Raw genomic sequence first — 23,868 nt, forward strand, 5'->3', positions numbered from 1 at the left:
AGCTGGTAGAAATTTATATTGTTTGAGTTGCAGTACTGGAGAAGTTGCTGTCCATTACTGTAGGAAACTAAAATAGAATGTATGACTTCAGTTCTCAGAGTGATGGATCACTGACTCAGGTATAACTAAATGCACTCTCTTTTCAGCCGCAACACCCATTACCTGTGAGCTGCTGAACAAGCAAGTCAAAGTGAGCCCTGACATGGCTATCTTCATCACCATGAATCCTGGCTATGCAGGCAGATCCAATCTGCCTGACAATTTGAAGAAGCTGTTCCGTAGCTTGGCAATGACAAAGCCAGACCGTCAGCTGATTGCCCAGGTCATGCTGTACTCCCAAGGTTTCCGTACTGCTGAAGTTCTTGCCAATAAGATAGTACCATTCTTCAAGTGAGTAACAAGTTTGGCTGCAGTCAGTAATAATAGAACTTATTGTTCAAAGCTGTAATATTCTTTGCGACTCGCTAAGCACATTGTGCAGCAATCATTTGAAGCAATAGTTTCAAGTAAAGAATGACATTTACTGAGTGTTAGGTTGGTTCATACTGAAAATCAAATTGTATTTTGTCTCTTTCACTTCTTAGACTTTGTGATGAACAGCTGTCCTCCCAAAGTCACTATGATTTTGGCCTGAGAGCACTGAAGAGTGTGCTGGTTAGTGCAGGTAATGTGAAGAGGGAGAGGATTCAGAAGATAAAGCGGGAGAAGGAAGAGCGTGGGGAAGTCGTTGATGAGGGAGAAATCGCTGAGAACTTGCCAGAGCAAGAGGTAATGTGTGTGCAAAGTTCTTTACTTCTGTGATAGAGGGTGCACACTAAACAAAGAAAGTAACCCTTCAGTGTTTACCATTTAGCCATGGGAACAAAATAATGTTAGTTACCAAGGTAATTTGATAGCTTAAAAGCACCAAGTTGACTTCTAAGTCCCTGAATCATAGTGAAAAAATTATTCATATGAGGTGGTGCATCCATGACATTTATTGCTGCACAGCATCTCAGCAATTAATGCCAAAAGCATACTGAAGAAACTTAAGAAGGACTTCTATAAACTGAAAATTCCTAGGAAATCACTGGGTAGTTCCAAAGTTGAAACCATATTAACAGTTGGTTTGACTAAGACTACCCTGATCTGGTACTTAATCAGTAAATTATTTAGTGAAGTATTCCTTGTCAAACACGTTTAGTAAAGTGAATTTAACAAATCTTCAATGAAATGTGATTCTCTGCAGATCCTGATCCAAAGTGTATGTGAAACTATGGTACCAAAACTGGTTGCAGAAGACATTCCACTGCTGTTCAGTCTCCTTTCTGATGTATTCCCTGGAGTACAGTATCACCGTGGAGAGATGACAGCCTTGAGAGAGGAACTTAAGAAAGTGTGTCAGGAAATGTACCTTACCTATGGTGATGGAGAAGAAGTTGGTGGCATGTGGGTTGAAAAGGTAAAATATAAAACTGAAAATGCGCGGTTGAAGTTTATGTATAAGACTAAATTTTCTTTTATATTATGAAAAGTTGAAAGCTTTTACATTTTTCTTGTCTTATACAAACTATACCTAAAAGCTTAGACTACCTGCTGAAGTTAATTGGTACATTATTTTTTGTGTCACAGGTTCTTCAGCTGTATCAGATTACACAGATAAATCATGGTTTGATGATGGTTGGTCCCTCTGGAAGTGGAAAGAGCATGGCCTGGAGAGTACTTCTGAAGGCCCTTGAACGGCTGGAGGGTGTGGAAGGTGTTGCTCACATTATAGATCCAAAAGCAATCAGCAAAGATCACCTCTATGGTACTTTGGATCCAAATACCAGGGAATGGACAGATGGCTTGTTTACGCATGTCCTGAGAAAGTAAGTCTGTAATAGCATAAATACAAAATGGCTGGTACATTTGTGCCTAGGATAATCTCACCTTAATTGTCTCCTTCAATTAATATTTTCTTTAATATAGAATCATAGACAATGTGAGAGGTGAACTACAAAAACGTCAGTGGATTATCTTTGATGGTGATGTAGACCCTGAATGGGTTGAGAACTTGAACTCTGTTCTGGATGACAATAAACTTCTTACTCTGCCAAATGGAGAACGTCTCAGCCTCCCACCAAATGTAATGTTACTTTTTTTGTATTATGTTTATATGCTGTGTATAAACTTGTTGGTTTAACTTAATATGTACTAGTGTTGTGCCTCTTCCTCATCACAAGCAAAGTAATACTGAGTTCAGATTGTGGTTTGCTGGAGTAAAGGTTTTAGTGGAAACATTTCATGTTACACTTACTCTGACCCTGTAAGACAAAATGTGAATTATATAAGTCTTAGGGTAAATGTCAATAATGATGAACTTACCTTAGGAGAATATAATGCTGATGTTATTATTCAGAGCCTAAATGCAAATCTGCATATTTTAAAAGCTCTCTGTTTTTTCAGGGAAAGGGTTTTTGTTGATTGTTTTTACTTCTAAATGTTGTTTTAAATTTCTTTTTTTCAGGTGCGTATCATGTTTGAAGTACAGGATCTGAAATATGCCACTTTGGCTACTGTGTCAAGGTGTGGCATGGTCTGGTTCAGTGAGGATGTTCTTAGTACAGACATGATATTCAATAACTTCCTGGCCAGACTAAGAAGCATTCCTCTGGATGAAGGTGAGGAGGAAGCTCAGCGCAGGCGAAAGGGCAAAGAAGATGAAGGAGAAGAAGCAGCATCCCCAATGTTGCAGGTATAACTTAGATTTCATTATGGGATAAAGTAGTAAAAATGCTTGTATCACAGGTACACCATATGCAGAATTTTTGACTGCCTATCAAAGAAAAGCTGACTTCCTCTTTACATATTTTTCCTTTTTATTTTTTTAAATATGAAGCATTTCAAACCTTAAACAAAACCTTTTCTTTCTGCCTGGTAGTCAAATGAGAAGCAAATGCTTAGAGCAGTGTTTGTCTCCCCCAACAGATTCAGAGAGATGCTGCAACAATAATGCAGCCATATTTCACATCCAACGGCCTGGTGACCAAGGCGCTTGAGCACGCTTTCAAGCTGGAGCACATCATGGACCTCACGCGCCTGCGCTGCCTCGGCTCCCTGTTCTCCATGTTGCACCAGGCTTGCCGCAACGTGGCCCAGTACAATGCCAACCATCCCGACTTCCCGATGCAGATAGACCAGCTGGAGCGTTACATCCAGGTAAATGCAGTCTGCCCTAAGTGACTCCTGTGTTTGCCTGGGTTTGAGTTACTCACTGAGCTTTGTTCCCTTACTCTAAAACCAATAGCTGCTGCTGTTGCTTCTTACAGAGGTACCTGGTCTATGCGATACTGTGGTCTCTTTCTGGAGACAGTCGCTTGAAAATGAGAGCGGAGCTGGGAGAATACATTAGGAGAATCACCACTGTGCCACTGCCAACTGCACCCAACATACCTATCATTGACTATGAGGTAAACCTTTCTTGTGCTAGAAATGTTGCTCTCTCATTTTCTTAAAAGCTTGCTTTAGATTTTGGAGGCAAACCTGGAGAATAAACTGCTAGACTATCTTAAATTTTACAGTTTCACACTTCAACAAATACATCAAATTTGATGTCACTTAAAAACATAAATTTAACTAAGATTGAGCTGGATTCCTGTTTTAAATTGTCTAATTATGTTTTTGTGTTTCTAGGTGTCCATTACAGGTGAATGGGTGCCCTGGCAATCCAAAGTTCCTCAAATTGAAGTTGAAACACACAAAGTTGCAGCTCCTGATGTTGTAGTGCCAACCCTAGATACAGTTCGCCATGAAGCATTGCTGTACACTTGGCTGGCAGAACACAAACCTCTGGTGCTTTGTGGACCACCGGGTTCTGGAAAGACCATGACCCTCTTCAGTGCTCTCAGAGCTCTGCCTGACATGGAGGTACACAAGAGACGTGTGTGTGTGTGTGTTTGTGTGTGTGTGCGCGCGCGCACATGGGTGTGTGAATTACAGAGTAGTACCAAGTCTTTAATCTTTTTAAGATTAAAGATAGCATGGAATTTATTTCCTAGCCTAAACTCAGTGATAGCTTCACCTCAGTCAGTCATGTGTATATTTAGTAAAAATAAAAATCATGTTGAGAATACAAATTCATTTCTCAAGTTCCTTAGCCTAAAGCTGCTTTCTTGCTTTGCCACTTCAGTAACAGAGGAGCATTCCTGCATTCAGTATTTAAAAATACCGTGCAAACATTTAAGAATAGCTCTCATCCTTCTGTGTATTTGGGTGGAGTGACAGTTACATGAGGCTGTCATGTTCAAAATACAGGGTTGGGCAAGAAGCATTGCTGCATAGTAAATGGAGAACCTGCAGTGGGAAGCAAAGAGTGTCTAGGCTGTACATAGCTGTATATATGTGGTAATATACATGTAATGTGGATGGTGTATGTTCTTCCATTGTGAATAGCCAAACATATGTGTTTCCAGGACTCTTGATACACTCAGTCTTTAGTGTATTTTAATTTTGTTTTCCACTATACTCTTTTTAAGGTGGTTGGACTCAACTTTTCAAGTGCTACCACTCCAGAACTGCTGTTGAAAACTTTTGATCACTACTGTGAATACAGGCGTACCCCTAATGGAGTGGTGCTGGCTCCTGTGCAGTTAGGAAAGTGGCTGGTGCTGTTCTGTGATGAAATCAACTTGCCAGATATGGACAAGTATGGCACACAGAGAGTCATATCCTTCATTAGACAGGTTTGTTTTTCTTTGTAATCAACTGTATCCAAACAGCTACTTATAGGGAAATAAAATGTTCCACTGATTTGATTTTATTTTTGTGGTTTTGTTCCAGATGGTGGAACATGGAGGATTCTACCGTACATCTGACCAGACATGGGTGAAACTGGAGAGAATTCAGTTTGTTGGTGCATGTAATCCACCTACTGATCCTGGAAGAAAACCTCTGTCACATAGGTAATGTGTCTAGTAAATTCTAGGTAACAATGGAATAGGAGTCAAAACCAAAGCATTTGATGATGTAAACTGTTCTTAATACACTTGTTTAACAACAGCTGTGCTGAAATTTTGTTCCTTGCTTTTGCACTATCTGCTGTTTGGTTCTTGCTCTGACAGCCCAGCAGTGGACTCAGTATTAGGCTGTTGAATCACCTGTCTGAAACCCTTGAGAATGGGAGCAGTCAGATCAGCTGCAGTTGCTGCTGATGGTTTTGAATCAAGCAGTTATTTGATTTTGGCAAAAGATAACCAAGAGAATACAGATAGTAATTTGACTTTCTGTACTGTGAAATATGCTAATCTTTCAGATTTTTACGACACGTTCCTGTGGTTTATGTGGACTATCCTGGACCAGCTTCACTTACTCAGATATATGGAACATTTAACCGTGCAATGCTGAGGCTGATCCCATCACTTCGCACGTATGCAGAGCCTCTCACTGCTGCTATGGTAGAATTCTACACAATGTCTCAGGTAACTTGTTAAGTGCAACTCCAAACTCCAGTTAGAAAGCTTTCTTCTATGCTTCGTTTAGCATTTGTTGTTAGCCTTTCACATGGACAATATGTGTACGAAAGCTCAACTAATGACTTGAGTTCTGGCAAAAATGACTGAATTATGCTGTCAGAGTAATATCTTGTACTGCCAAATCCTGTAAAAAATACCGTGCAACTTTGAGATAGAGTAACTAACTAAGTTTAAATTTTTAGGAGAGGTTCACTCAAGACACACAGCCACACTACATCTACTCACCTCGTGAAATGACTCGGTGGGTGAGAGGTATATTCGAAGCATTAAGACCACTGGAAACCTTGCCAGTTGAAGGCCTTATCAGGATTTGGGCCCACGAAGCCTTACGTCTCTTCCAGGACAGGTAAAAGATTCATGAGCTGGGGAAGCAAAACCATAAAAAGTTGCTTACTCCTTTTCCAACTTTCATTAGAACATCAGACTAAAGTGTGCTTTATGTTAAATAGCTGGTATACCAGTGAGAATATTTTGTTTCACTCCAGCTTGACTCTCTCAGGAGTTGCATCTGTATAAAGCAAAAATACACTTCAGCCATGGTTCTGCCATGTGGTGTGATTAGGTCCTCCCATTACAGAGTACTGTATTCACTGACTTAATTCTTTATCCAGACTTGTGGAAGATGAGGAGAGACGCTGGACTGATGAGAACATTGACATGGTTGCTCTGAAACACTTCCCCAACATTGACAAAGAAAAGGCTATGAGCAGACCCATCTTGTACAGCAACTGGCTGTCAAAGGCAAGTTAAAATTTAGAAAAAAAATTAACCCCAAAATTAAATAGGTTAGGTGCAATTGAGTGATGCAGCTCTTATGACTGTATTAAAGTGATAATCGGTGCCCATCATGCCGTTAAATCGATCTCCAAGAAATTTTTAATATGATTATCTGAAGTGAACTCTGCCACAAATTTAATAGCTGTTATGCCAGGGATGTTATTGTAGGAGCCACCATGGAATGTAAAGGCAGTATAAAATAATATTTCTCAAGAATGTTGTGACACTACCAGGTGACAGATATTCCTTATGGAATCTCTTGGGTTAGGCAGTGACCCTTGAGCAATACTGATATTATTACACATTTTCTGGTGACCTGTTTCTTATAATCTGAAATGATCCATCTGGGTAACTTGTACAAATCCTGGTGAGTTTAGGCAAAAGTCCATCTAGCTGGCTGCCTACCTCTGACCAATAGTAAGTGACTAGGAAAGACTGTTTAAAATAAACTGTGGAAGGGATTCAGTCTGTAGAGCTACTTCCGAGTCTCTTTGGTAACTGGCAGCCCGGGCTCAGCCTCTATGGTAGGTTCAGTACATACAGTGTTTAAACCCCATGCTGCTACCTGTGGCACTCCAGGCAGTGGGCACATTCCTGTGCAGTTTAAATGGCTACAATGCTCTTAAGCTTTTGTAGAGGATTGCTATTTTAAGTATTCTAGTAGTTCTGCTTTGGTGTACTCATAAATTTACCCCTAAGCAAATTCCCTTAATCTTAACTTCCATACTGTATTGACTGTATTGGTTCTTTTAGGATTATATTCCAGTGGATCAAGAAGAATTGAGAGACTATGTGAAAGCTAGGCTTAAAGTCTTCTATGAAGAAGAACTTGATGTACCACTTGTCCTGTTCAATGAAGTCTTGGATCATGTGTTAAGAATTGACCGGTAAGTTTAGACTTCCATTGCTGCTCATACAAGCAGTATGTAGAGTTACTCTAAACCAGAATAGCCTCAGTACAGAGTAAGAATGGAGCAGGTCTCACTGATACCTATTGAAAATATACTATAGCCTCCAGACAGCAGGATCCTATCTGGAAAGGTGTGTCAGTTTTGGTACTAACATGAAGCTTAGGCGTTCTAGGAAACGCTTCAGTAAGTTGCTAACTCTTATCAATCACACTTGGTTTTGTTCTTTTTCAGAATCTTCCGTCAGCCACAGGGCCACTTGCTGCTAATTGGAGTCAGTGGAGCAGGGAAAACAACCCTGTCAAGATTTGTTGCCTGGATGAACGGTTTGAGTGTCTACCAAATCAAGGTTGGTGTGCTAAGTTTACTTCTAAAATCCTGTAAGTGAAAACTCCCACTTATATATTGACCCCTAAAATCCCATTAAAAGCTAAACCAAAATGTTAATGACCCATGTAAACTCTTACCAGGTTCACAGAAAATACACAGGTGAAGATTTTGACGAAGACCTTAGGACAGTATTGAGACGCTCTGGCTGCAAAAATGAAAAAATAGCTTTTATTATGGATGAGTCAAACGTCTTGGATTCTGGATTCCTGGAGAGAATGAACACTCTCCTAGCCAATGGAGAGGTAAGAAGATTTAAAATAAATATTTTTTGCACCTTTTCGCAACCATAAGTTACAACAAAACTTATCTTTTGAATTAGGTTCCTGGTCTCTTTGAAGGAGATGAATATGCTACCCTCATGACTCAGTGTAAAGAAGGAGCACAGAAAGAAGGTTTAATGTTAGATTCACATGAGGAACTCTACAAATGGTTCACCAGCCAAGTTATTCGCAATCTCCATGTAGTGTTCACTATGAATCCATCTTCTGAGGGCCTGAAGGACAGGGCAGCTACCTCTCCTGCACTCTTCAACAGGTAATTGTTGCATATTCCAACATATTTTACAGGTAACCATTAAAACACTACTTTTGGGGAAGTCTTCACAAATCCTTTGTATTTCAGATGTGTCCTGAACTGGTTTGGAGACTGGTCAACTGAGGCACTGTACCAAGTTGGCAAAGAGTTCACAAGTAAAATGGATCTTGAGAAACCCAATTACATTGTGCCTGATTACATGCCAGTTGTGTATGATAAGCTGCCACAACCACCATCGCACAGGGAGGCTATTGTTAATAGCTGTGTGTTTGTTCATCAGACTCTTCACCAGGTACGTTATTACACTACTTAACTTACACTTACCTCTAGGCCATGGCATCATTCACCAGTTTCGTAAAAACTATGATCCTTAGCATTCAGATAAATTTTAAAGCAGTGCATACTCTACAACACTTTGTTCCCTCAAGGCTAATGCTCGGCTGGCGAAACGAGGAGGCAGAACCATGGCGATCACACCACGCCACTATCTGGACTTCATCAACCATTACGCCAACTTGTTCAATGAGAAGCGAAGTGAACTGGAGGAACAGCAAATGCATCTGAATGTTGGTCTCAGAAAAATCAAGGAAACAGTTGATCAGGTATGTATTCTTAAAACTTTGCCCTCTGTAAAGCTGGAGTGAGTAAATAGATCTCAGTGCTCAATATGAATTCTCTCTTCCATCTTGCAATCAACTTTAGGTGGAGGAATTGAGGCGTGACCTAAGAATAAAGAGTCAGGAGCTGGAAGTGAAAAATGCAGCAGCCAATGACAAGTTGAAAAAGATGGTGAAAGACCAGCAGGAAGCTGAGAAGAAAAAGGTAAAATTTTTTGTTAAATCTCTGTGTATAGCAACTATTTTATTTACAAAACAGAACCTACAGACCAAGTACTGGAAGAAGTTCAGCTTCTAAAAAGCAGTATTTTTTCTGTGAAATTTCCTTACAGGTTATGAGCCAGGAGATTCAGGAACAGCTGCACAAGCAGCAGGAGGTCATTGCAGACAAGCAGATGAGTGTGAAAGAAGATCTTGACAAGGTGGAGCCTGCTGTCATTGAAGCTCAGAATGGTATGTTAGCACCTCAAGAGATCACACTGTGGTCTTGGATCTAAAACTGGTCTATGGGAATGTGTTTTCATGTGGTCTGGGTTGATCCTGTCTAATAAAATGGTAGGCTCATACCATGGGGCTGAACAGAGTTGAAGAAATCCCTTTTAAATTCACAGTCTTTGAGCTGTGATTTTTGTGCCTTTTTTTTTTCTTTATTTTTCCTTTCCTGTGTGTAATAGTACCAATCTGATTCTTGATACTTCTTCTATGGCTTGTGGCTTAGTTTCTGGCAGTCCAGCAGTGATGCCTTGCTGCTGAACAGACAGCATACAGTCAAGCTGCCCATTCATTAAACTGTGTAGACAAATCACTGGTTTGAGTGAATCATTTTTAGACAGCAGAGTCCTGTGCCCATTTGGCAAGCTGACATTCATGGATGTGTGTCTTGTAATATAGTAGTTATTCAGTAGTATCTGCTTCTCTAATTACCTCATATTCCTTTTTAGAATCTTAAAGCATTTTTACAAATCCAGGGTACTCTGCTGGGCTTTGCTAACTGTTTGTTTTCTTCCCAATCAACACTTCATCTTTCTGGCACTGGTTAGCTGTGAAGTCAATAAAGAAGCAGCACCTGGTAGAGGTCCGTTCCATGGCTAATCCACCTGCAGCAGTTAAGCTGGCCCTGGAGTCCATCTGCCTGCTGTTAGGTGAAAGCACCACTGACTGGAAACAAATACGTTCCATCATCATGAGAGAGAACTTCATTCCAACCATTGTTAACTTCTCTGCTGAGGAAATCAGGTAAAGTGCAACTGTGAGGTATTTATGTGAACAAACAATTTACAAAGAACAGAGGGTCTTAACTGGACTTTTCCTTTGTGTAATTGCTTTGACTTCTTTTGACACCCGCTTATTGCACATGGTGAACATGCCAGTAGTACATGCAGGAAATACACCTTAGCTTCAGTAGTCTTTCTTGAAAATTGGGGCAAAGCAGCTGCTTGTTGTGTGACTTAGTAACATGGTTGCAAAGCAGTGTGTTGGTGTCCAAAGCCACATTGTCATTTGAAAGTGGTTTTGCAGCAGTAGCAGGCCAGGCTACTGAGGGCTTTATTCAGCTTAGGAGGTCAGCTTCCTAGCTGGCTCCAAGTGTGAGCAAAAGATCAGACTAGAGACATCTGAATTCCCTTCCAACTTCAGTTTTTTTAGAGCAGATTTAGCAGCTTGTGAATAACTTACCTTAAAATATTGATAAAATCCTTATATAACCTGTAAGCTGAAACTACATGTTGAACATCTCAGGTACTATTCAGGAAAACTGACAGGAAATGTTTCTTGTCACTGTGGAAGGCAGGCTAGATAAAGGGATACTGAGCACCTGTGTGCTGACATAGTGTACTCAATGCTATCTGTATAAATTTTTCCCTTGCAGTGATGCCATCCGGGAGAAGATGAAGAAAAACTACCTGTCAAATCCAAGTTACAACTATGAAATTGTAAACAGAGCATCACTAGCCTGTGGACCTATGGTGAAATGGGCAATTGCACAGGTAAAGTCAGCTTGAGGAAGCAAAGGCAAGGTGAAAAGAGTGAGCTAGAAGGCACATAGCAATGTCTAAAGACTCTGAATTTGCCTTTATTCAGCTAAGTATTGCAAGCTATTTTGCTTCAAAGAAATGGGCTATATGGTTTAGATGAATGCTAATGGGATATAGTGCCATGCCAGAGAATTATTGACCAGTTGTGATACAGCCTCTGCACTGAAAAGCTTTAGGCTTATGGTGAACACTGGTGGATACTTTCTGTATGTGATGTTATTCTACAGGACAAGACAGTTCTCCAGTGGAAAATGCAATTAAGTCCTCTTAAGGAGACTGCATTTGTCTTGCCTCAGAGTAGGACACACTCAAGGCAGACTTTTATGTTTCCTAAGGGAATAAGCTTTGGGTGTGTTGCCCCCAGAGTGAGGTACCCAAGAATGGTTTTTCTTGCCTCTTGGTGTTCCAATACAGCAAAATTCTTGGCTTGTTAAAACTGTGCCTGCTTGGAATGGTTTGATCTGGAGAGACTATTTAACTTGATTCTTGCCAACAGGCCCTGTCCTAATTGTTCTGTGGCTTAGCTTTACTCATTTCACTGCTGAGAAGGGCAGATTAGCACAGTACTGGCATGGACACCCCATTGAATATCTATGTAAAACAATGTGCACTTCTTAGTGGGGTCTGAACATTTTGAATGACTTTGACTTTGTGTAAATCTACAGAGCAGTACAAGGATCTTGCAAAAAGCAATTGCTTACGTTTCTGTGCTTAGTTTAAACTAGAGTCCTAGGGACTGATAAACAATACTAAGTTTCTCTTAAGTAGTTGTTAATTCTTTCACAGGTCAGAAGTACATAGATTTGTAAAGAGCAGTTGATAGTATATACCTGAGTGCTGTGGTTCCTGTTAACATGTCATTTTAGAAAGTGTAAAGGTTCTTTTTTCCATTTGCAGCTGAACTATGCTGACATGTTGAAAAGAGTGGAACCTCTACGCAATGAGCTGCAGAAGCTGGAGGATGATGCCAAAGACAACCAACAGAAAGCAAATGAAGTGGAGCAGATGATTCGTGACCTTGAGGCCAGTATTGCCCGTTACAAAGAAGAATATGCAGTACTGATTTCGGAGGCTCAAGCTATTAAGGCAGACTTGGCTGCTGTTGAAGCAAAAGTAAGACTTCCTATACCAATAATTTTTCATCCTTTGATCTTTGACAATCTGAAATTGAATCGTTCTTTGAATTTGAGAGTGAACTTGGTTGCTTCCCCTGTGCAGTGCATTTGAGCTGTTTCATCTCTGGGTGTCATGACGCTTCTCAAGAAGCCTGTCTGGAGTTAGAGAAATACCAACTCATGTTGCTACTTGATTTACAAGACAGTTATCATAAGGTTTAAAATATATAGAAATATATATATTTGAAAACAGGCATGGATGTAGTGGGATTGTAATGTTTTAACTGGACTTCAAGGAGGGGAGTATGGATTTCTCTGTGTACTTGATCTCATCATTAGTATTTTTCTACTCTGCTAGTATTTAACACTTCAAAGTTCCTCAAGGTAACAGAAGCAACTTAATAAATTAGCACTGAAGAGCCCCAAATTTATCTCATTCTGAGCTTTTAAATTTAACTTGGGCCTTGAGTCAGAATTTAAGTGTTCTGAGAGACTTGTAATATAAGAACATTTCATCATCTAAAGAATCTACCTTCACCACTTATTTCTAGGTAAACCGTAGCACAGCTCTTCTGAAGAGTCTTTCTGCTGAACGTGAAAGATGGGAGAAGACAAGTGAAACTTTCAAAAACCAGATGTCCACTATTGCAGGAGACTGTTTACTTTCAGGAGCTTTTATTGCCTACGCTGGCTACTTTGATCAGCAGATGCGTCAGAATCTGTTCACTACATGGTCTCACCATTTGCAGCAGGCAAATATCCAGGTAAAGATACAGTCATGATAAGTTAACCGTGAATTGATTTCCCGCAGGACTTAAGCTTTAGGATTGCTAGGTAAAGAATGGAGCTGTTCGAAAGCTGTTGCAGCTTTGTAGAGCTGCATTTACTTAAAATATCTTCATCAGCTGGTTGGAGAATTCAAGTTAATATTTAACTTTGTTTGCTTCCTGCAGTTCCGCACAGACATCGCAAGGACCGAGTACCTTTCCAACGCCGACGAGCGGCTGCGCTGGCAGGCGAGTTCCCTGCCTGCAGATGATCTGTGCACGGAGAATGCCATCATGCTCAAACGCTTCAACAGGTACTTCATTCTAAGATGTGAAGTTCTTAAGCAACGTTCTTGCAGCAGGCAGGGTTTGCACCTATTGAATCACAGTAGCTCCTGCAAAGCACTGTTTTACTGGGGTGTGAAGTTCTAATGTTCATAAAAGCTTCTCAACCATGTGTAAACATAAAAACTCTCATTCACCTTTGCTTGCCTTTTTTGTTATGCTTAGCTGTTAAAATAAGTTGGCTTGAGCTATTTTGATATTTGAACTATTTTGTTGCCCAAATACAAACTTATCCTTCAAAACTAAAGTGAGTCATTGAACGTGCCTCAACTTCGTGAAGGAATAAACAAGGTTTTAGAGTTGAGACTAATAATGCAATGTAAATTCATAAAATTGCTTAGACACTGTCTGTCTACAATCTAACTAATGAAAGTGTTTTATTATTAACTTAAGGTATCCGTTGATCATCGATCCCTCTGGGCAAGCTACAGAGTTTATCATGAATGAATATAAAGACCGTAAGATAACTCGTACAAGCTTCTTGGATGACGCTTTCAGGAAGAATTTGGAAAGTGCCTTGAGATTTGGTAACCCACTTCTAGTTCAGGTTAGTGGCATGATTGTGTAGAAGCTGTTTAAATTCTTGAATTCTGTCCTACGTTTTAGAAGTTTGCAATTGTTCACTAAGTAACATGCAAGCAACTTTATTTTCAATTTACAACTTAACAAGTAAACTAGTGATACACGTGGTCTAAGTCCTGAGCTACAAAATCAAAAGAAGGTATTTCTTTTTCCACCATTTCAAGATGAAATTATTTTATTTTGAAATTATCTTTCCATACCATAAAATTACTTGCAACCTGTGTCTCTGTTCCTTTGTTTTTATGTGCTTTCTTTAGTCATAGATAGTGACAAATAATATAGTTAGTTTCGTAGAATTAAATCTGCTCTGACTATCAGGGAGAAATTTCTGTAATATGAAGAAGTAGGCAGCTGTAGGAATAATTGAGTTTTTCACTTCTTAGTATGGAAATGGAAAAGATCAATAACTGTTGTTTGTGCTGTTCAGAATAAGGCTTACCTGCAGTAGAGCTAACAAAATTACAGCCACTAATAATACTTCTCTTCTGTACCTGTATAGCTCAACTACACATCTAAAGTGCAGATACCTTCTGAATGTGATCCCTATTCCAAACCAACTGCCAGTTGTTTGCTTACCAGAATTTTAAGCCCCTCCTGGATTGGGAGTTTTAGCTTGAGACATTTGCAAGAGTCTTTAACATGTCTGTCTTTCTAGGATGTGGAGAGCTATGATCCAGTTCTGAATCCTGTTCTGAATCGTGAAGTCCGAAGAACTGGAGGCAGAGTTCTGATTACTCTGGGAGACCAAGATATTGATTTGTCACCATCCTTCGTTATCTTCCTTTCCACCAGAGATCCAACAGTAAGCAAAATCAAAAGCAGTCTTGTTTGTAGAAGTGGCATGTGAAGAGATCTGAGTAAACTTTTTCATGTTTCCTGTGACAGGTTGAATTCCCACCGGACCTCTGCTCTCGGGTTACATTTGTGAACTTCACAGTAACTCGCAGCAGCTTGCAGAGCCAGTGTTTGAATGAAGTCCTGAAAGCTGAAAGACCAGATGTTGATGAAAAACGCTCTGACCTCCTCAAGCTTCAAGGTATGTTTACCAAAATTAACTTCCTCCTGTTCTAAAAGAATACAGTGGGTTTACTCTAAGAGCACACAGTGAAATATGTTCATACTCTTTTTTTCAGGATGCCCAATGGCAAAGTACACACAATTCACATAATTCTTTAACATATCTGTACAATATGTATGTTTGACTTTTTTTTTCCTTCTAATTAAGGTGAATTTCAGCTACGCTTACGTCAGTTGGAAAAATCCCTGCTCCAAGCTCTTAATGAAGTGAAGGGACGTATCCTGGATGATGACACCATCATTACTACACTTGAGAACCTGAAGAAGGAAGCAGCAGAGGTCACCAGAAAAGTAGAAGAGACTGATATTGTCATGCAAGAAGTGGAGACTGTTTCCCAGCAGTACTTGCCTCTTTCTACAGCTTGCAGCAGTATCTACTTTACCATGGAGTCACTGAAACAGGTAGGTTGAGTTCTTCCTCTCAGGAGCTTTCAGCGTTTACTGGTCAAAGCTAAATAGGCATTGCCCAGTATTGCAGTTTGATAGGCATACTCTGTTGGGTATCTCAAACAGCAGGGTTGTGGAGAGAAAAAATAAACTCTCTTCTCTTTCAGATACATTTCCTGTACCAATACTCCCTCCAGTTTTTCTTGGACATCTATCACAATGTCTTGTATGAGAACCCAAATCTGAAGGGAATTACAGACCATACTCATCGTCTCTCAATCATCACAAAGGATCTCTTTCAGGTTCAGTTTTTTAATTAATAAATGTAATTCTTTAATAATTTTTTAAGGGTCAGAGTTCAAAGCTTCTTACATTACTACTTTGTTCCTAGGTGGCCTTCAACCGAGTGGCACGTGGCATGCTGCACCAGGATCACATAACATTTGCCATGTTGTTGGCCAGGATCAAACTGAAAGGCACTATTGGGTAAATGTTTGTTTTCTTGCTTCACTTTAGTTGAAGAAGGGAGTGCTGTCTTGAAGGCATCTAGCTGAAGTCTTCTTTTCCCTTAACATTAGGGAGCCTACATACGATGCAGAATTCCAGCACTTCTTGAGAGGGAAGGAGATTGTACTAAACACTGCATCTCTCCCCAAAATCAATGGTTTGACTGTAGAGCAAACAGAGGCAATGATGAGGTTGAGCTGCCTTCCTGCATTTAAGGACCTTGTTTCAAAAGTTCAAGCTGATGAGGTGAGTGTTGCCTAGGTTCTGTTTCTCCACTGAACTATCTTGTTAAGCTTTTCAGCTGTCTGTTTGAAAAGCTTCATGCTTACAAGCAAGCTCTCCTGCTGTGGAAAGGGAAGTCCTAAAGATTAACTAGTTGTAGTTGTGGAAATGAATGTTCTTACTTCCCTCATAACCCAGCTGTGAAACTTGTAAAGACCAGCATTGTTCATCATTCAGAAACAGTTTTACCATGTCTTTGGCTTTGTGGTTGACCAGCTTTGGTCCCCATGGTAGCAGAAAGTGTGACACTGGATGTATTTTTCTGCATCACTATTGTGTGATAATTACACAGTAGAGGGGAGCAGCCTCAGCCACAAATAACTTCATTATGGTGGGCTCTTGGACATGCCTAAGTGGAATCAATTTGGATAGTATTCAGCTGCTGAGCACTGCACCTTCTCATGGCTGAAGTGTTCAAAGAGTAGTACATCTTTGTCTTGACTGTGAAACTGTATGTCATAAATTACATCCATATCTTAAATAGTACCTGGTTTTTTGTAATTTTTCTATTAGAAGTTGAATTCTCTTTACATCTAATTTTTCTCAAACTGTTCAGCCTGGGGTAAAATAGCTTACAGCTTGGTCTGGGACTTGATAGAGATCTGTAGAATCAGGTGTGCTGGAGGCTATCAGTGAAATGAGGCATATCAGTGAAATGATTTGGCACATCTAAGGATAATAGACAAAGTGAGATTTGAGTTTTACATGTCCTTGCTGTATGTTTCTGATATCTTGAAAGTCAACGTCAGGTTTTTTACATATTTTTTTTCAATACAGCAATTCTGTATCTGGCTGGACAGCAGTTCCCCAGAACAGACTGTACCATACCTCTGGACTGAAGAAAAACCTGCAAGTAAGTGAATGTGCACTGTTGTCCATATCAGTCCTACTGTACTGATCTAAGTAGTTATGTTATTTTAAAAGCAATTCTAAAGTAGAATTTAATTTTGGACCTTAATGGTTGAGAAAATCATAAAGTTGGGATTGTATAAGAACCTCAAGTCTAGTGGGTTTAGTTCTGGGTTGTTTTGGGGTTTTTTGGGAGGTTTGTTTGTTTTCACTGTTTTTTTTTTTAACCAAACTGTTCTAAGCAGTAGTTACTACACTTGGTTGCTGCACCTTAACCTGTGATCTGGTCTTCCACTGAGGATGAAATGTAATTCTACAATGTCATTATACTGCATAATTGTTTGGATTAACCTTAGTCATTGCCAATCTGGAGATGTCTCAATACTCTAAAAAGCTCCAAGACACAGATCTGAGGACAGAGCTGGTTTAGTAGAGTTTTAGACCTGCAGTTGTACGTAAGCTTGAAGTTACCTCTTTCTACATTAGTTGTCAGTGCTAATTTTTCAAGAGTGAGAACTTGAAGGGTAACTGTTGCCCTTCAGTTCCACCCATATCTGAAAGGTAACTTCAGGAGGTGTTGCTTTCTTTGATCATTCTATGCTCATTCCTGTCACTTTCTAAATTAAGGATTCTAAGCTCATATTTATTAGCTGCTTATTAAAGCTGCTGGAGCATTAACTGAAGCAGCTCTAGGTTATCTACCCTATCCATGCTAGTCAAGCATTCTGTGAGTGAGAAGATGTGAAAAGATCTGTTGTCCCTGGAAATGAAAATCACTCATGTCAATAATTTTAGCCTGTAGATTTTGTAAACCAGCTGAAGCTGCTAATTTTTTTTCCAGTTTTCAAATTGAAAACAGAATGTTAAGCATTTCATTAAAAAGTTGCATCAGCTCTTCCAAAAGGATAATTAACTTTCTAAATATGTAGTCTTCAGAACAAGATGGGGAGAAATTGAATGGAGAATTGAAGAGAGGAGGGTCCATCTAATCCTGTCTCCTGTTTCCAGCTCCCATTGGACAGGCCATTCATCGCTTGCTTCTGATCCAGGCCTTCCGTCCAGATCGTTTGTTGGCCATGGCTCATACCTTTGTTTCAACAAATCTTGGAGAGTCTTTCATGTCCATTATGGAGCAGCCTTTGGATCTGACACACATTGTGGATACAGAGGTAAACTACTTGGTTTTGAAATGCTTAGGGCCACCTTGCACGAGTTCCACAATGAACATTTCTTCCACTTTCCCGTCTCTGGTATGAGTGAATTGTTTTTCTCATTTTTTAAAGTAAAACTAAGAGTAACATAATGGTTTTAGTTGTACAGAGGGAAGAAACACTGAGCTCACTGCATTCTCATATTTATCTAGTGATTGATTCATATCCTTTTCAATTTCTTGGAGCACAGGTGAAACCAAATACCCCTGTGCTGATGTGTTCGGTGCCTGGTTATGATGCCAGTGGTCATGTTGAAGACCTTGCAGCTGAGCAGAATACACAGATTACTTCTATTGCTATTGGTAAGAGCATACCTTATTTCAACATCCAAGCATAAATAAAATTGTTAGCAGTAAGAGATTTAGCAACCCTTCTGTCTTTTAGGTTCTGCCGAAGGGTTTAACCAAGCAGATAAAGCAATAAACACAGCAGTGAAATCTGGAAGGTAAGTTCTGTTTCATTTTCAGCTAGAATATGGCCTAGTAGAAAGGTAAAAGGGGGAAGTTTATTGGTTAAAGAGATAAAACTGTAAGGCAAAAGAATAGGCCTATCTTTTGAATTTAGGTTTGTAATAGCAAGCACATCTGTTTAAATATTTTCAGGAGAAGCAGGTTGTACCTGAAAAACAAGAAAGTTTAGTAATTTATAGTACATAGTACATAGTAACTGGTTCTATGTAGAAGGCAAGTTTAAAAGAGGGAGGAAAATCTGTAGCATTGATACATTCTGTTGCTCTTTGTGATGATCACAGCCAGGACCCATAAGCTGTTCACTAAAAAGCAATTATTCTGTTTCAAAAATCCACAGGTGGGTAATGCTGAAAAATGTTCACCTGGCTCCTGGCTGGCTCATGCAGCTAGAAAAGAAACTACATTCCCTGCAACCCCATGCTTGCTTCAGGCTCTTCCTTACCATGGAGATTAATCCAAAGGTACCAGTGATTTAGAATTTGATTATCTTGCTGAGTAACTGGCTTGCAGAGCTAAGAGTGCTCCCCAGGGAAGGGTCTCTCATGACTGCCTTCTGCAGTAAAGAAGAAGGAAAATACACACCTGTCAGGGCAGTTATTATCCTTGCTTTCTGATGACAGAACTGTATCTGTAAACTTGATACTGTTCCTTTTGCTGATTCCCCTAATCTCCAAGTATTTATGTGCTCACCATGAGGTTTTGAAGCTAATGCAAACTCTGCTGGGATTTAATTTCATGAAGGCTAAAGCAGCTGGATTTGAGCTTATTGATCTTCTCTAGGTGCCAGTGAATTTGTTACGTGCCGGCCGGATCTTTGTGTTTGAGCCTCCTCCTGGTGTAAAGGCAAACATGCTGAGGACCTTCAGTAGCATTCCAGTTTCTAGGATGTGCAAGGTGAGGCTGTGGTTTGTCTTGATGAAACTAAATGGAAGAATGTTTGTTGAAGTCTTACCTTAGATGATAAAACCTCAGATACTAGGATGTACCTGAAGTGTTTTTTCTCTCCTCACCCAAGCAAAGTAGTAGTTGCTTTTTCTGTTGGTAAAATGTATTCAGTTTCAGTAGCAATCTAGCATTAAATCTGATACTTTCTAGTCTTTTAGCAGGCTTTGGTTTTATCAGTTCACTTGAGTGACAGTTGTTTTTTTTGTGTTGGTTTTTTCCTCCTCACTTCTAGTCTCCAAATGAGCGTGCTCGATTGTATTTCCTCCTTGCCTGGTTCCATGCCATTATCCAAGAGCGCCTGCGCTATGCTCCCTTGGGCTGGTCCAAGAAGTACGAGTTTGGAGAGTCTGACCTGAGATCTGCCTGTGACACAGTGGATACCTGGCTGGATGATACAGCAAAGGCAAGTAGTGTTGTGTGCTTAGGCACAGGTAACACCTTACTTTGGATCTTCACCAAAAAAGTCTGTTCTGGAAAAATTAAGGAAGTTAAATGAGTAGGCACAAAAAACCTGTTGGCAATTCAACAATTGTTTCTTGCTAATTATAGGGTCGCCAGAACATTTCCCCTGATAAGATCCCCTGGTCTGCACTGAAGACACTGATGGCCCAGTCTATCTATGGAGGGCGTATCGATAATGAATTTGATCAGCGTTTGTTAAACACTTTCTTGGAACGTCTGTTCACCACCTTAAGTTTTGACAGTGAATTCAAACTGGCGTGCAAGGTTGATGGACACAAAGATATTCAGATGCCAGATGGAATCAGGTATCATTTTTTCCTTATCCTGCTCTCTTATGTACAATTTTTTCTTTTAATTAGAAAACTGTACACAAAGGAGAAAAAAAAACAAGCACATAACCTTTATTTGTGCTGTGTAAATATCTGTCTCAGGCAAAGCATTACCTTGGCATTCTAGAAGAGGAAACCCTTTAATGAATATTAAAACTCTGCCTTGCAGGCGTGAAGAGTTTGTCCAGTGGGTTGAGATGCTCCCAGATACACAAACACCATCATGGCTGGGACTGCCAAATAATGCAGAGAAAGTTCTTCTCACCACACAAGGTAAATCTAGAACTTAGCAATGTCTTCCATAGAGTACCAGGCCACCATTTTAACTAAAAAGCAGAAGAGAAATACAAGTTTTTTTTAAAGAGTTGATAGCTTGCTTCTTCTCCCTCAACATAATTGGTTTTTGAATAATCCAGAAACTGACCAGGAGCCTGTGAATCAAAAAAACCCAGTTACATTTAGTCTTCCAGATGGCGAGCTCCTATCTTGATTCTGGAAAGCTGTATTGTAAGCTTCTGGAGCCACTTGCAGCTGGGCAGTTCTGAATCTTAGGTCTAGACTAGGAATAACGGAGAGTCATGGTTCTTGCATATAGTGGGATGTTTTAACCTTGATGCCACTGCTTCTCTAACAGCAAATCTTCTGTTTAAGGCATAGATATGATCAGTAAAATGCTGAAAATGCAGATGCTGGAGGATGAGGATGATCTGGCCTATGCAGAAACTGAGAAGAAAAGAACTGATTCTACATCAGATGGACGCCCAGCCTGGATGAGAACACTGCATACCACAGCCTCTAACTGGCTTCACCTTATCCCACAAACTCTAAACCATCTGAAGCGGACTGTGGAAAACATTAAAGTAAGAACTATGTTTTATTTAATGGGGGCATAGGAAAAGCACAAGTTCAGGTGCATTGTGATTTGGAAGTACCAACTACACTGCTGAGGGGTCAATGGGACCTGTGTCGATGCTGATTTTGAGTGCCATAGCCGTGTAACAACCTGCTAGGTTTTTTGAAATGATCCTAAAACCTGGTTTATGTCTTTTGGGTAGCATTTGAAGAAATGCAATGGCAAACAGTCTAGCCCAGCATCTGCATTAATTGTTCAACTGTGACTTCTGCTTTCTTGCTTCTCCAAGGGAGAGGAGGTTGTTGGTTGTAAAACAGCTTCTGTAATCACTTTCTGCACCACAGGCTGCATCTTCATGTGCAGTGCTTGTAGTCAGAGTGTTACTGCTCCATCCACCCAGAATTTGGGGGGTTGTTTTTCGTAGTAGTTTTGCAGCAAGAACTTTAATCTGTGGCTTACTTTGAATGCTTTGACCATCAGGATCCTCTGTTCCGGTTCTTTGAGAGAGAGGTGAAAATGGGAGCTAAGCTGCTCCAGGACGTTCGTCAGGACCTGGCAGACGTGGTTCAAGTGTGTGAAGGGAAAAAGAAACAAACCAACTATCTGCGTACACTGATAAATGAGCTGGTGAAAGGTATGGCAGTTCAAACTAGCATCTCCAGGGCTCTCTTTGCTTCTTGCACTCTGTAAGAGGCTGCTGTGGTCAGCAGCTTAAAAAAAACCCTAAAAATGGTAGAAAAATGTGGATAGACTTGGTCATTTGACACAAGTAATGCTTAAATTTGAGCATAAAATTCCTGTTGTCTTGGTATGAGATTTCAAGTTGAGGTTGATAATAGCCTAATAATTAGGCTATAACAATAGTACGGTTTGGCTTTATTAGTACTATATTAGGCTTTTTTGTACAATTTATATTAGCAGCTTAATTTCTAGGTTGAAATCTTACTAAATTCTCTCAATTTCTGACTTGTGACAGAACAAAATTATTTATACCACTAAATGAGCAGTATTGGTCCTATAAAAACTAGAAAATATTCAAGTTCTCTGAATTTCTATTTAAAGATTGTACATACATGTGGAATTTTCACAGACATGCTGCATGTTGTAATACATGGTGATTTGAACAAAAGCATTTTCTGAAACACAGATACTCGACCTCTTCAGCTTATTCTAAAGAACTCAAATCTTCATGCAGAGCTGAAGATTAGGTCTTGCAGTAAATAGCTGTGTGTAACTGCAGCTGTTCTTGAAGGGTGTCTGTAATTGGATGGCATTTTAAATACAGAGTAGACCTAGAGGCCATTTGCTCTGTAATCTTTGAAAGTGTTTTCACTTACTGAAGGGCCTTTGAAAATAGAGGCTGATATTCCAGTCCAAGTCTCCAAAGTTTCAATATAGTGTGTAATTTCAACCTGTATATGAGAAAAACTTAATTCTAATCACATCTTTGTAGGTATTTTGCCTCGTAGCTGGTCCCATTACACAGTGCCAGCTGGTATGACTGTTATCCAGTGGGTATCTGACTTCAGTGAGCGCATTAAACAGCTCCAGAATATTTCCCAGGCAGCTGCATCTGGTGGAGCAAAAGAACTGAAGGTACCTTGTGCTGACTTCTCGGGGTTATTGGTGGAGCTGTGTAACTGCTTTCTGGAGTCTTCACATCAGGACTTCTAAATAGCCCCTCAGTCAATGAACTTGAGTCAGTGTTCTCTGAAATGTCTGTAAATACTGCTGAGCATCTCCTGATCACAGCATGATGAGGCTTAGCAGGGTAACTGTGCACAGAGATCAGAGGGAGCATTAGTATTGTGGGACAGTGGGAGACAAAGCCTTAGAGCTAAAAGCATCTTAGCAGTTACACTGTGTTCCACTAGTAGCAGGAACATTTTAATGTAAATAGATTGCTGAAGTATATATAATAGTCATTAATTAATACTGCAGCTGAAATACTTTTTTTCCCTATATTTCCCCCCCTTAAATAGAACATCCATGTGTGCCTGGGTGGCCTGTTTGTACCAGAGGCATATATTACTGCTACAAGACAATATGTTGCCCAGGCAAACAGTTGGTCCCTCGAAGAACTCTGTCTTGAGGTCAATGTTACAACTACCCAGAACGCAGTCCTGGATGCCTGCAGCTTTGGAGTCACAGGTAAACTGAGCTGAAGGAAGGGACCTTCCTCTGAAATGTTTTCAGAACCTTCTGGTGTTAGGTGGGCTATGTCAAATGAAAAAGATGCTATTGTTGAAAAAGTTAATACTCAATTTCTGAAAGTATTTTCAAATTAGTTTGACATTAGTTATTAGGAAAGTACTTCCAATGCTAAGAAATCCCAAGACCGGGATCAGTATATATTGAAGTGGTATTGCATAGTGTATCACCTACAACCTCTTCATTTTGCAGTATGAAATAGTTCTCATTTAGTGGACTTAGCCCTTAAATGATAGAGAGGGAGACAGCCTTTGGATGTATGAAAGCTCTTAAAACTCTAAACTGCATTGCAATTTGCAGGCCTGAAGCTTCAGGGAGCTACCTGCAGTAACAATAAGCTGTCGCTTTCGAATGCTATTTCAACTGTCCTGCCCATTACACAGCTTCGCTGGATCAAGCAGACAAACGCTGATAAAAAAGCAAATGTTGTAAGTATTGAGGAAAATATTTAGATATCTCTAGCAATTCTTTCCTAAGGCTTTATGGATACTTGTACTGAGTACAACAAATCAAATTGTTCTCTAATTACTCTTGGTGTCAGTTGGCATCTGATTTCAGGGCTAGCAGGAAACAGACCTAGTGCTGACTATGTCTTTGCTTTGTAGATAGATAAAAAGGAGAGACATCCAAAAATGCTGTTCAGTGCTGTTCAAGTCAAAACTCAAATTTATATCTATAGCAGCATCTATAGATAGAAATTTATTAGGTCTTGGGGTTTTTCCCTC

At 39.9% G+C, this 23,868-nt stretch overlaps 1 protein-coding gene across 1 annotated transcript in view; it reads left to right on the forward strand.

Annotated features, from left to right (window-relative positions):
- DYNC1H1 (dynein cytoplasmic 1 heavy chain 1) overlaps positions 1-23,868 on the forward strand; it is a 44,868-nt gene that overhangs the window by 20,493 nt on the left and 507 nt on the right. Inside the window, exons 30-77 of the mRNA XM_059850347.1 lie at positions 147-390; positions 585-768; positions 1,229-1,441; positions 1,612-1,850; positions 1,951-2,107; positions 2,489-2,716; positions 2,950-3,180; positions 3,291-3,431; positions 3,655-3,888; positions 4,497-4,703; positions 4,801-4,922; positions 5,273-5,438; positions 5,675-5,838; positions 6,104-6,233; positions 7,023-7,156; positions 7,412-7,526; positions 7,648-7,809; positions 7,887-8,101; positions 8,189-8,393; positions 8,530-8,703; positions 8,804-8,923; positions 9,051-9,171; positions 9,759-9,954; positions 10,586-10,703; positions 11,649-11,864; positions 12,418-12,630; positions 12,820-12,947; positions 13,372-13,525; positions 14,216-14,362; positions 14,446-14,596; positions 14,786-15,039; positions 15,192-15,326; positions 15,416-15,510; positions 15,603-15,777; positions 16,591-16,666; positions 17,671-17,831; positions 18,064-18,175; positions 18,258-18,318; positions 18,681-18,804; positions 19,124-19,237; positions 19,521-19,691; positions 19,838-20,055; positions 20,249-20,352; positions 20,731-20,939; positions 21,413-21,566; positions 22,386-22,528; positions 22,915-23,083; positions 23,444-23,571. Of these exons, the coding sequence (XP_059706330.1) occupies positions 147-390; positions 585-768; positions 1,229-1,441; positions 1,612-1,850; positions 1,951-2,107; positions 2,489-2,716; positions 2,950-3,180; positions 3,291-3,431; positions 3,655-3,888; positions 4,497-4,703; positions 4,801-4,922; positions 5,273-5,438; positions 5,675-5,838; positions 6,104-6,233; positions 7,023-7,156; positions 7,412-7,526; positions 7,648-7,809; positions 7,887-8,101; positions 8,189-8,393; positions 8,530-8,703; positions 8,804-8,923; positions 9,051-9,171; positions 9,759-9,954; positions 10,586-10,703; positions 11,649-11,864; positions 12,418-12,630; positions 12,820-12,947; positions 13,372-13,525; positions 14,216-14,362; positions 14,446-14,596; positions 14,786-15,039; positions 15,192-15,326; positions 15,416-15,510; positions 15,603-15,777; positions 16,591-16,666; positions 17,671-17,831; positions 18,064-18,175; positions 18,258-18,318; positions 18,681-18,804; positions 19,124-19,237; positions 19,521-19,691; positions 19,838-20,055; positions 20,249-20,352; positions 20,731-20,939; positions 21,413-21,566; positions 22,386-22,528; positions 22,915-23,083; positions 23,444-23,571 (7,832 nt within the window). The remainder of the gene's footprint in view (positions 1-146; positions 391-584; positions 769-1,228; positions 1,442-1,611; positions 1,851-1,950; positions 2,108-2,488; positions 2,717-2,949; positions 3,181-3,290; positions 3,432-3,654; positions 3,889-4,496; positions 4,704-4,800; positions 4,923-5,272; positions 5,439-5,674; positions 5,839-6,103; positions 6,234-7,022; positions 7,157-7,411; positions 7,527-7,647; positions 7,810-7,886; positions 8,102-8,188; positions 8,394-8,529; positions 8,704-8,803; positions 8,924-9,050; positions 9,172-9,758; positions 9,955-10,585; positions 10,704-11,648; positions 11,865-12,417; positions 12,631-12,819; positions 12,948-13,371; positions 13,526-14,215; positions 14,363-14,445; positions 14,597-14,785; positions 15,040-15,191; positions 15,327-15,415; positions 15,511-15,602; positions 15,778-16,590; positions 16,667-17,670; positions 17,832-18,063; positions 18,176-18,257; positions 18,319-18,680; positions 18,805-19,123; positions 19,238-19,520; positions 19,692-19,837; positions 20,056-20,248; positions 20,353-20,730; positions 20,940-21,412; positions 21,567-22,385; positions 22,529-22,914; positions 23,084-23,443; positions 23,572-23,868) is intronic.

The sequence above is a fragment of the Haemorhous mexicanus genome, chromosome 6 (assembly GCF_027477595.1).
Source record: "Haemorhous mexicanus isolate bHaeMex1 chromosome 6, bHaeMex1.pri, whole genome shotgun sequence".
NCBI classification, from domain to species: domain Eukaryota; kingdom Metazoa; phylum Chordata; class Aves; order Passeriformes; family Fringillidae; genus Haemorhous; species Haemorhous mexicanus.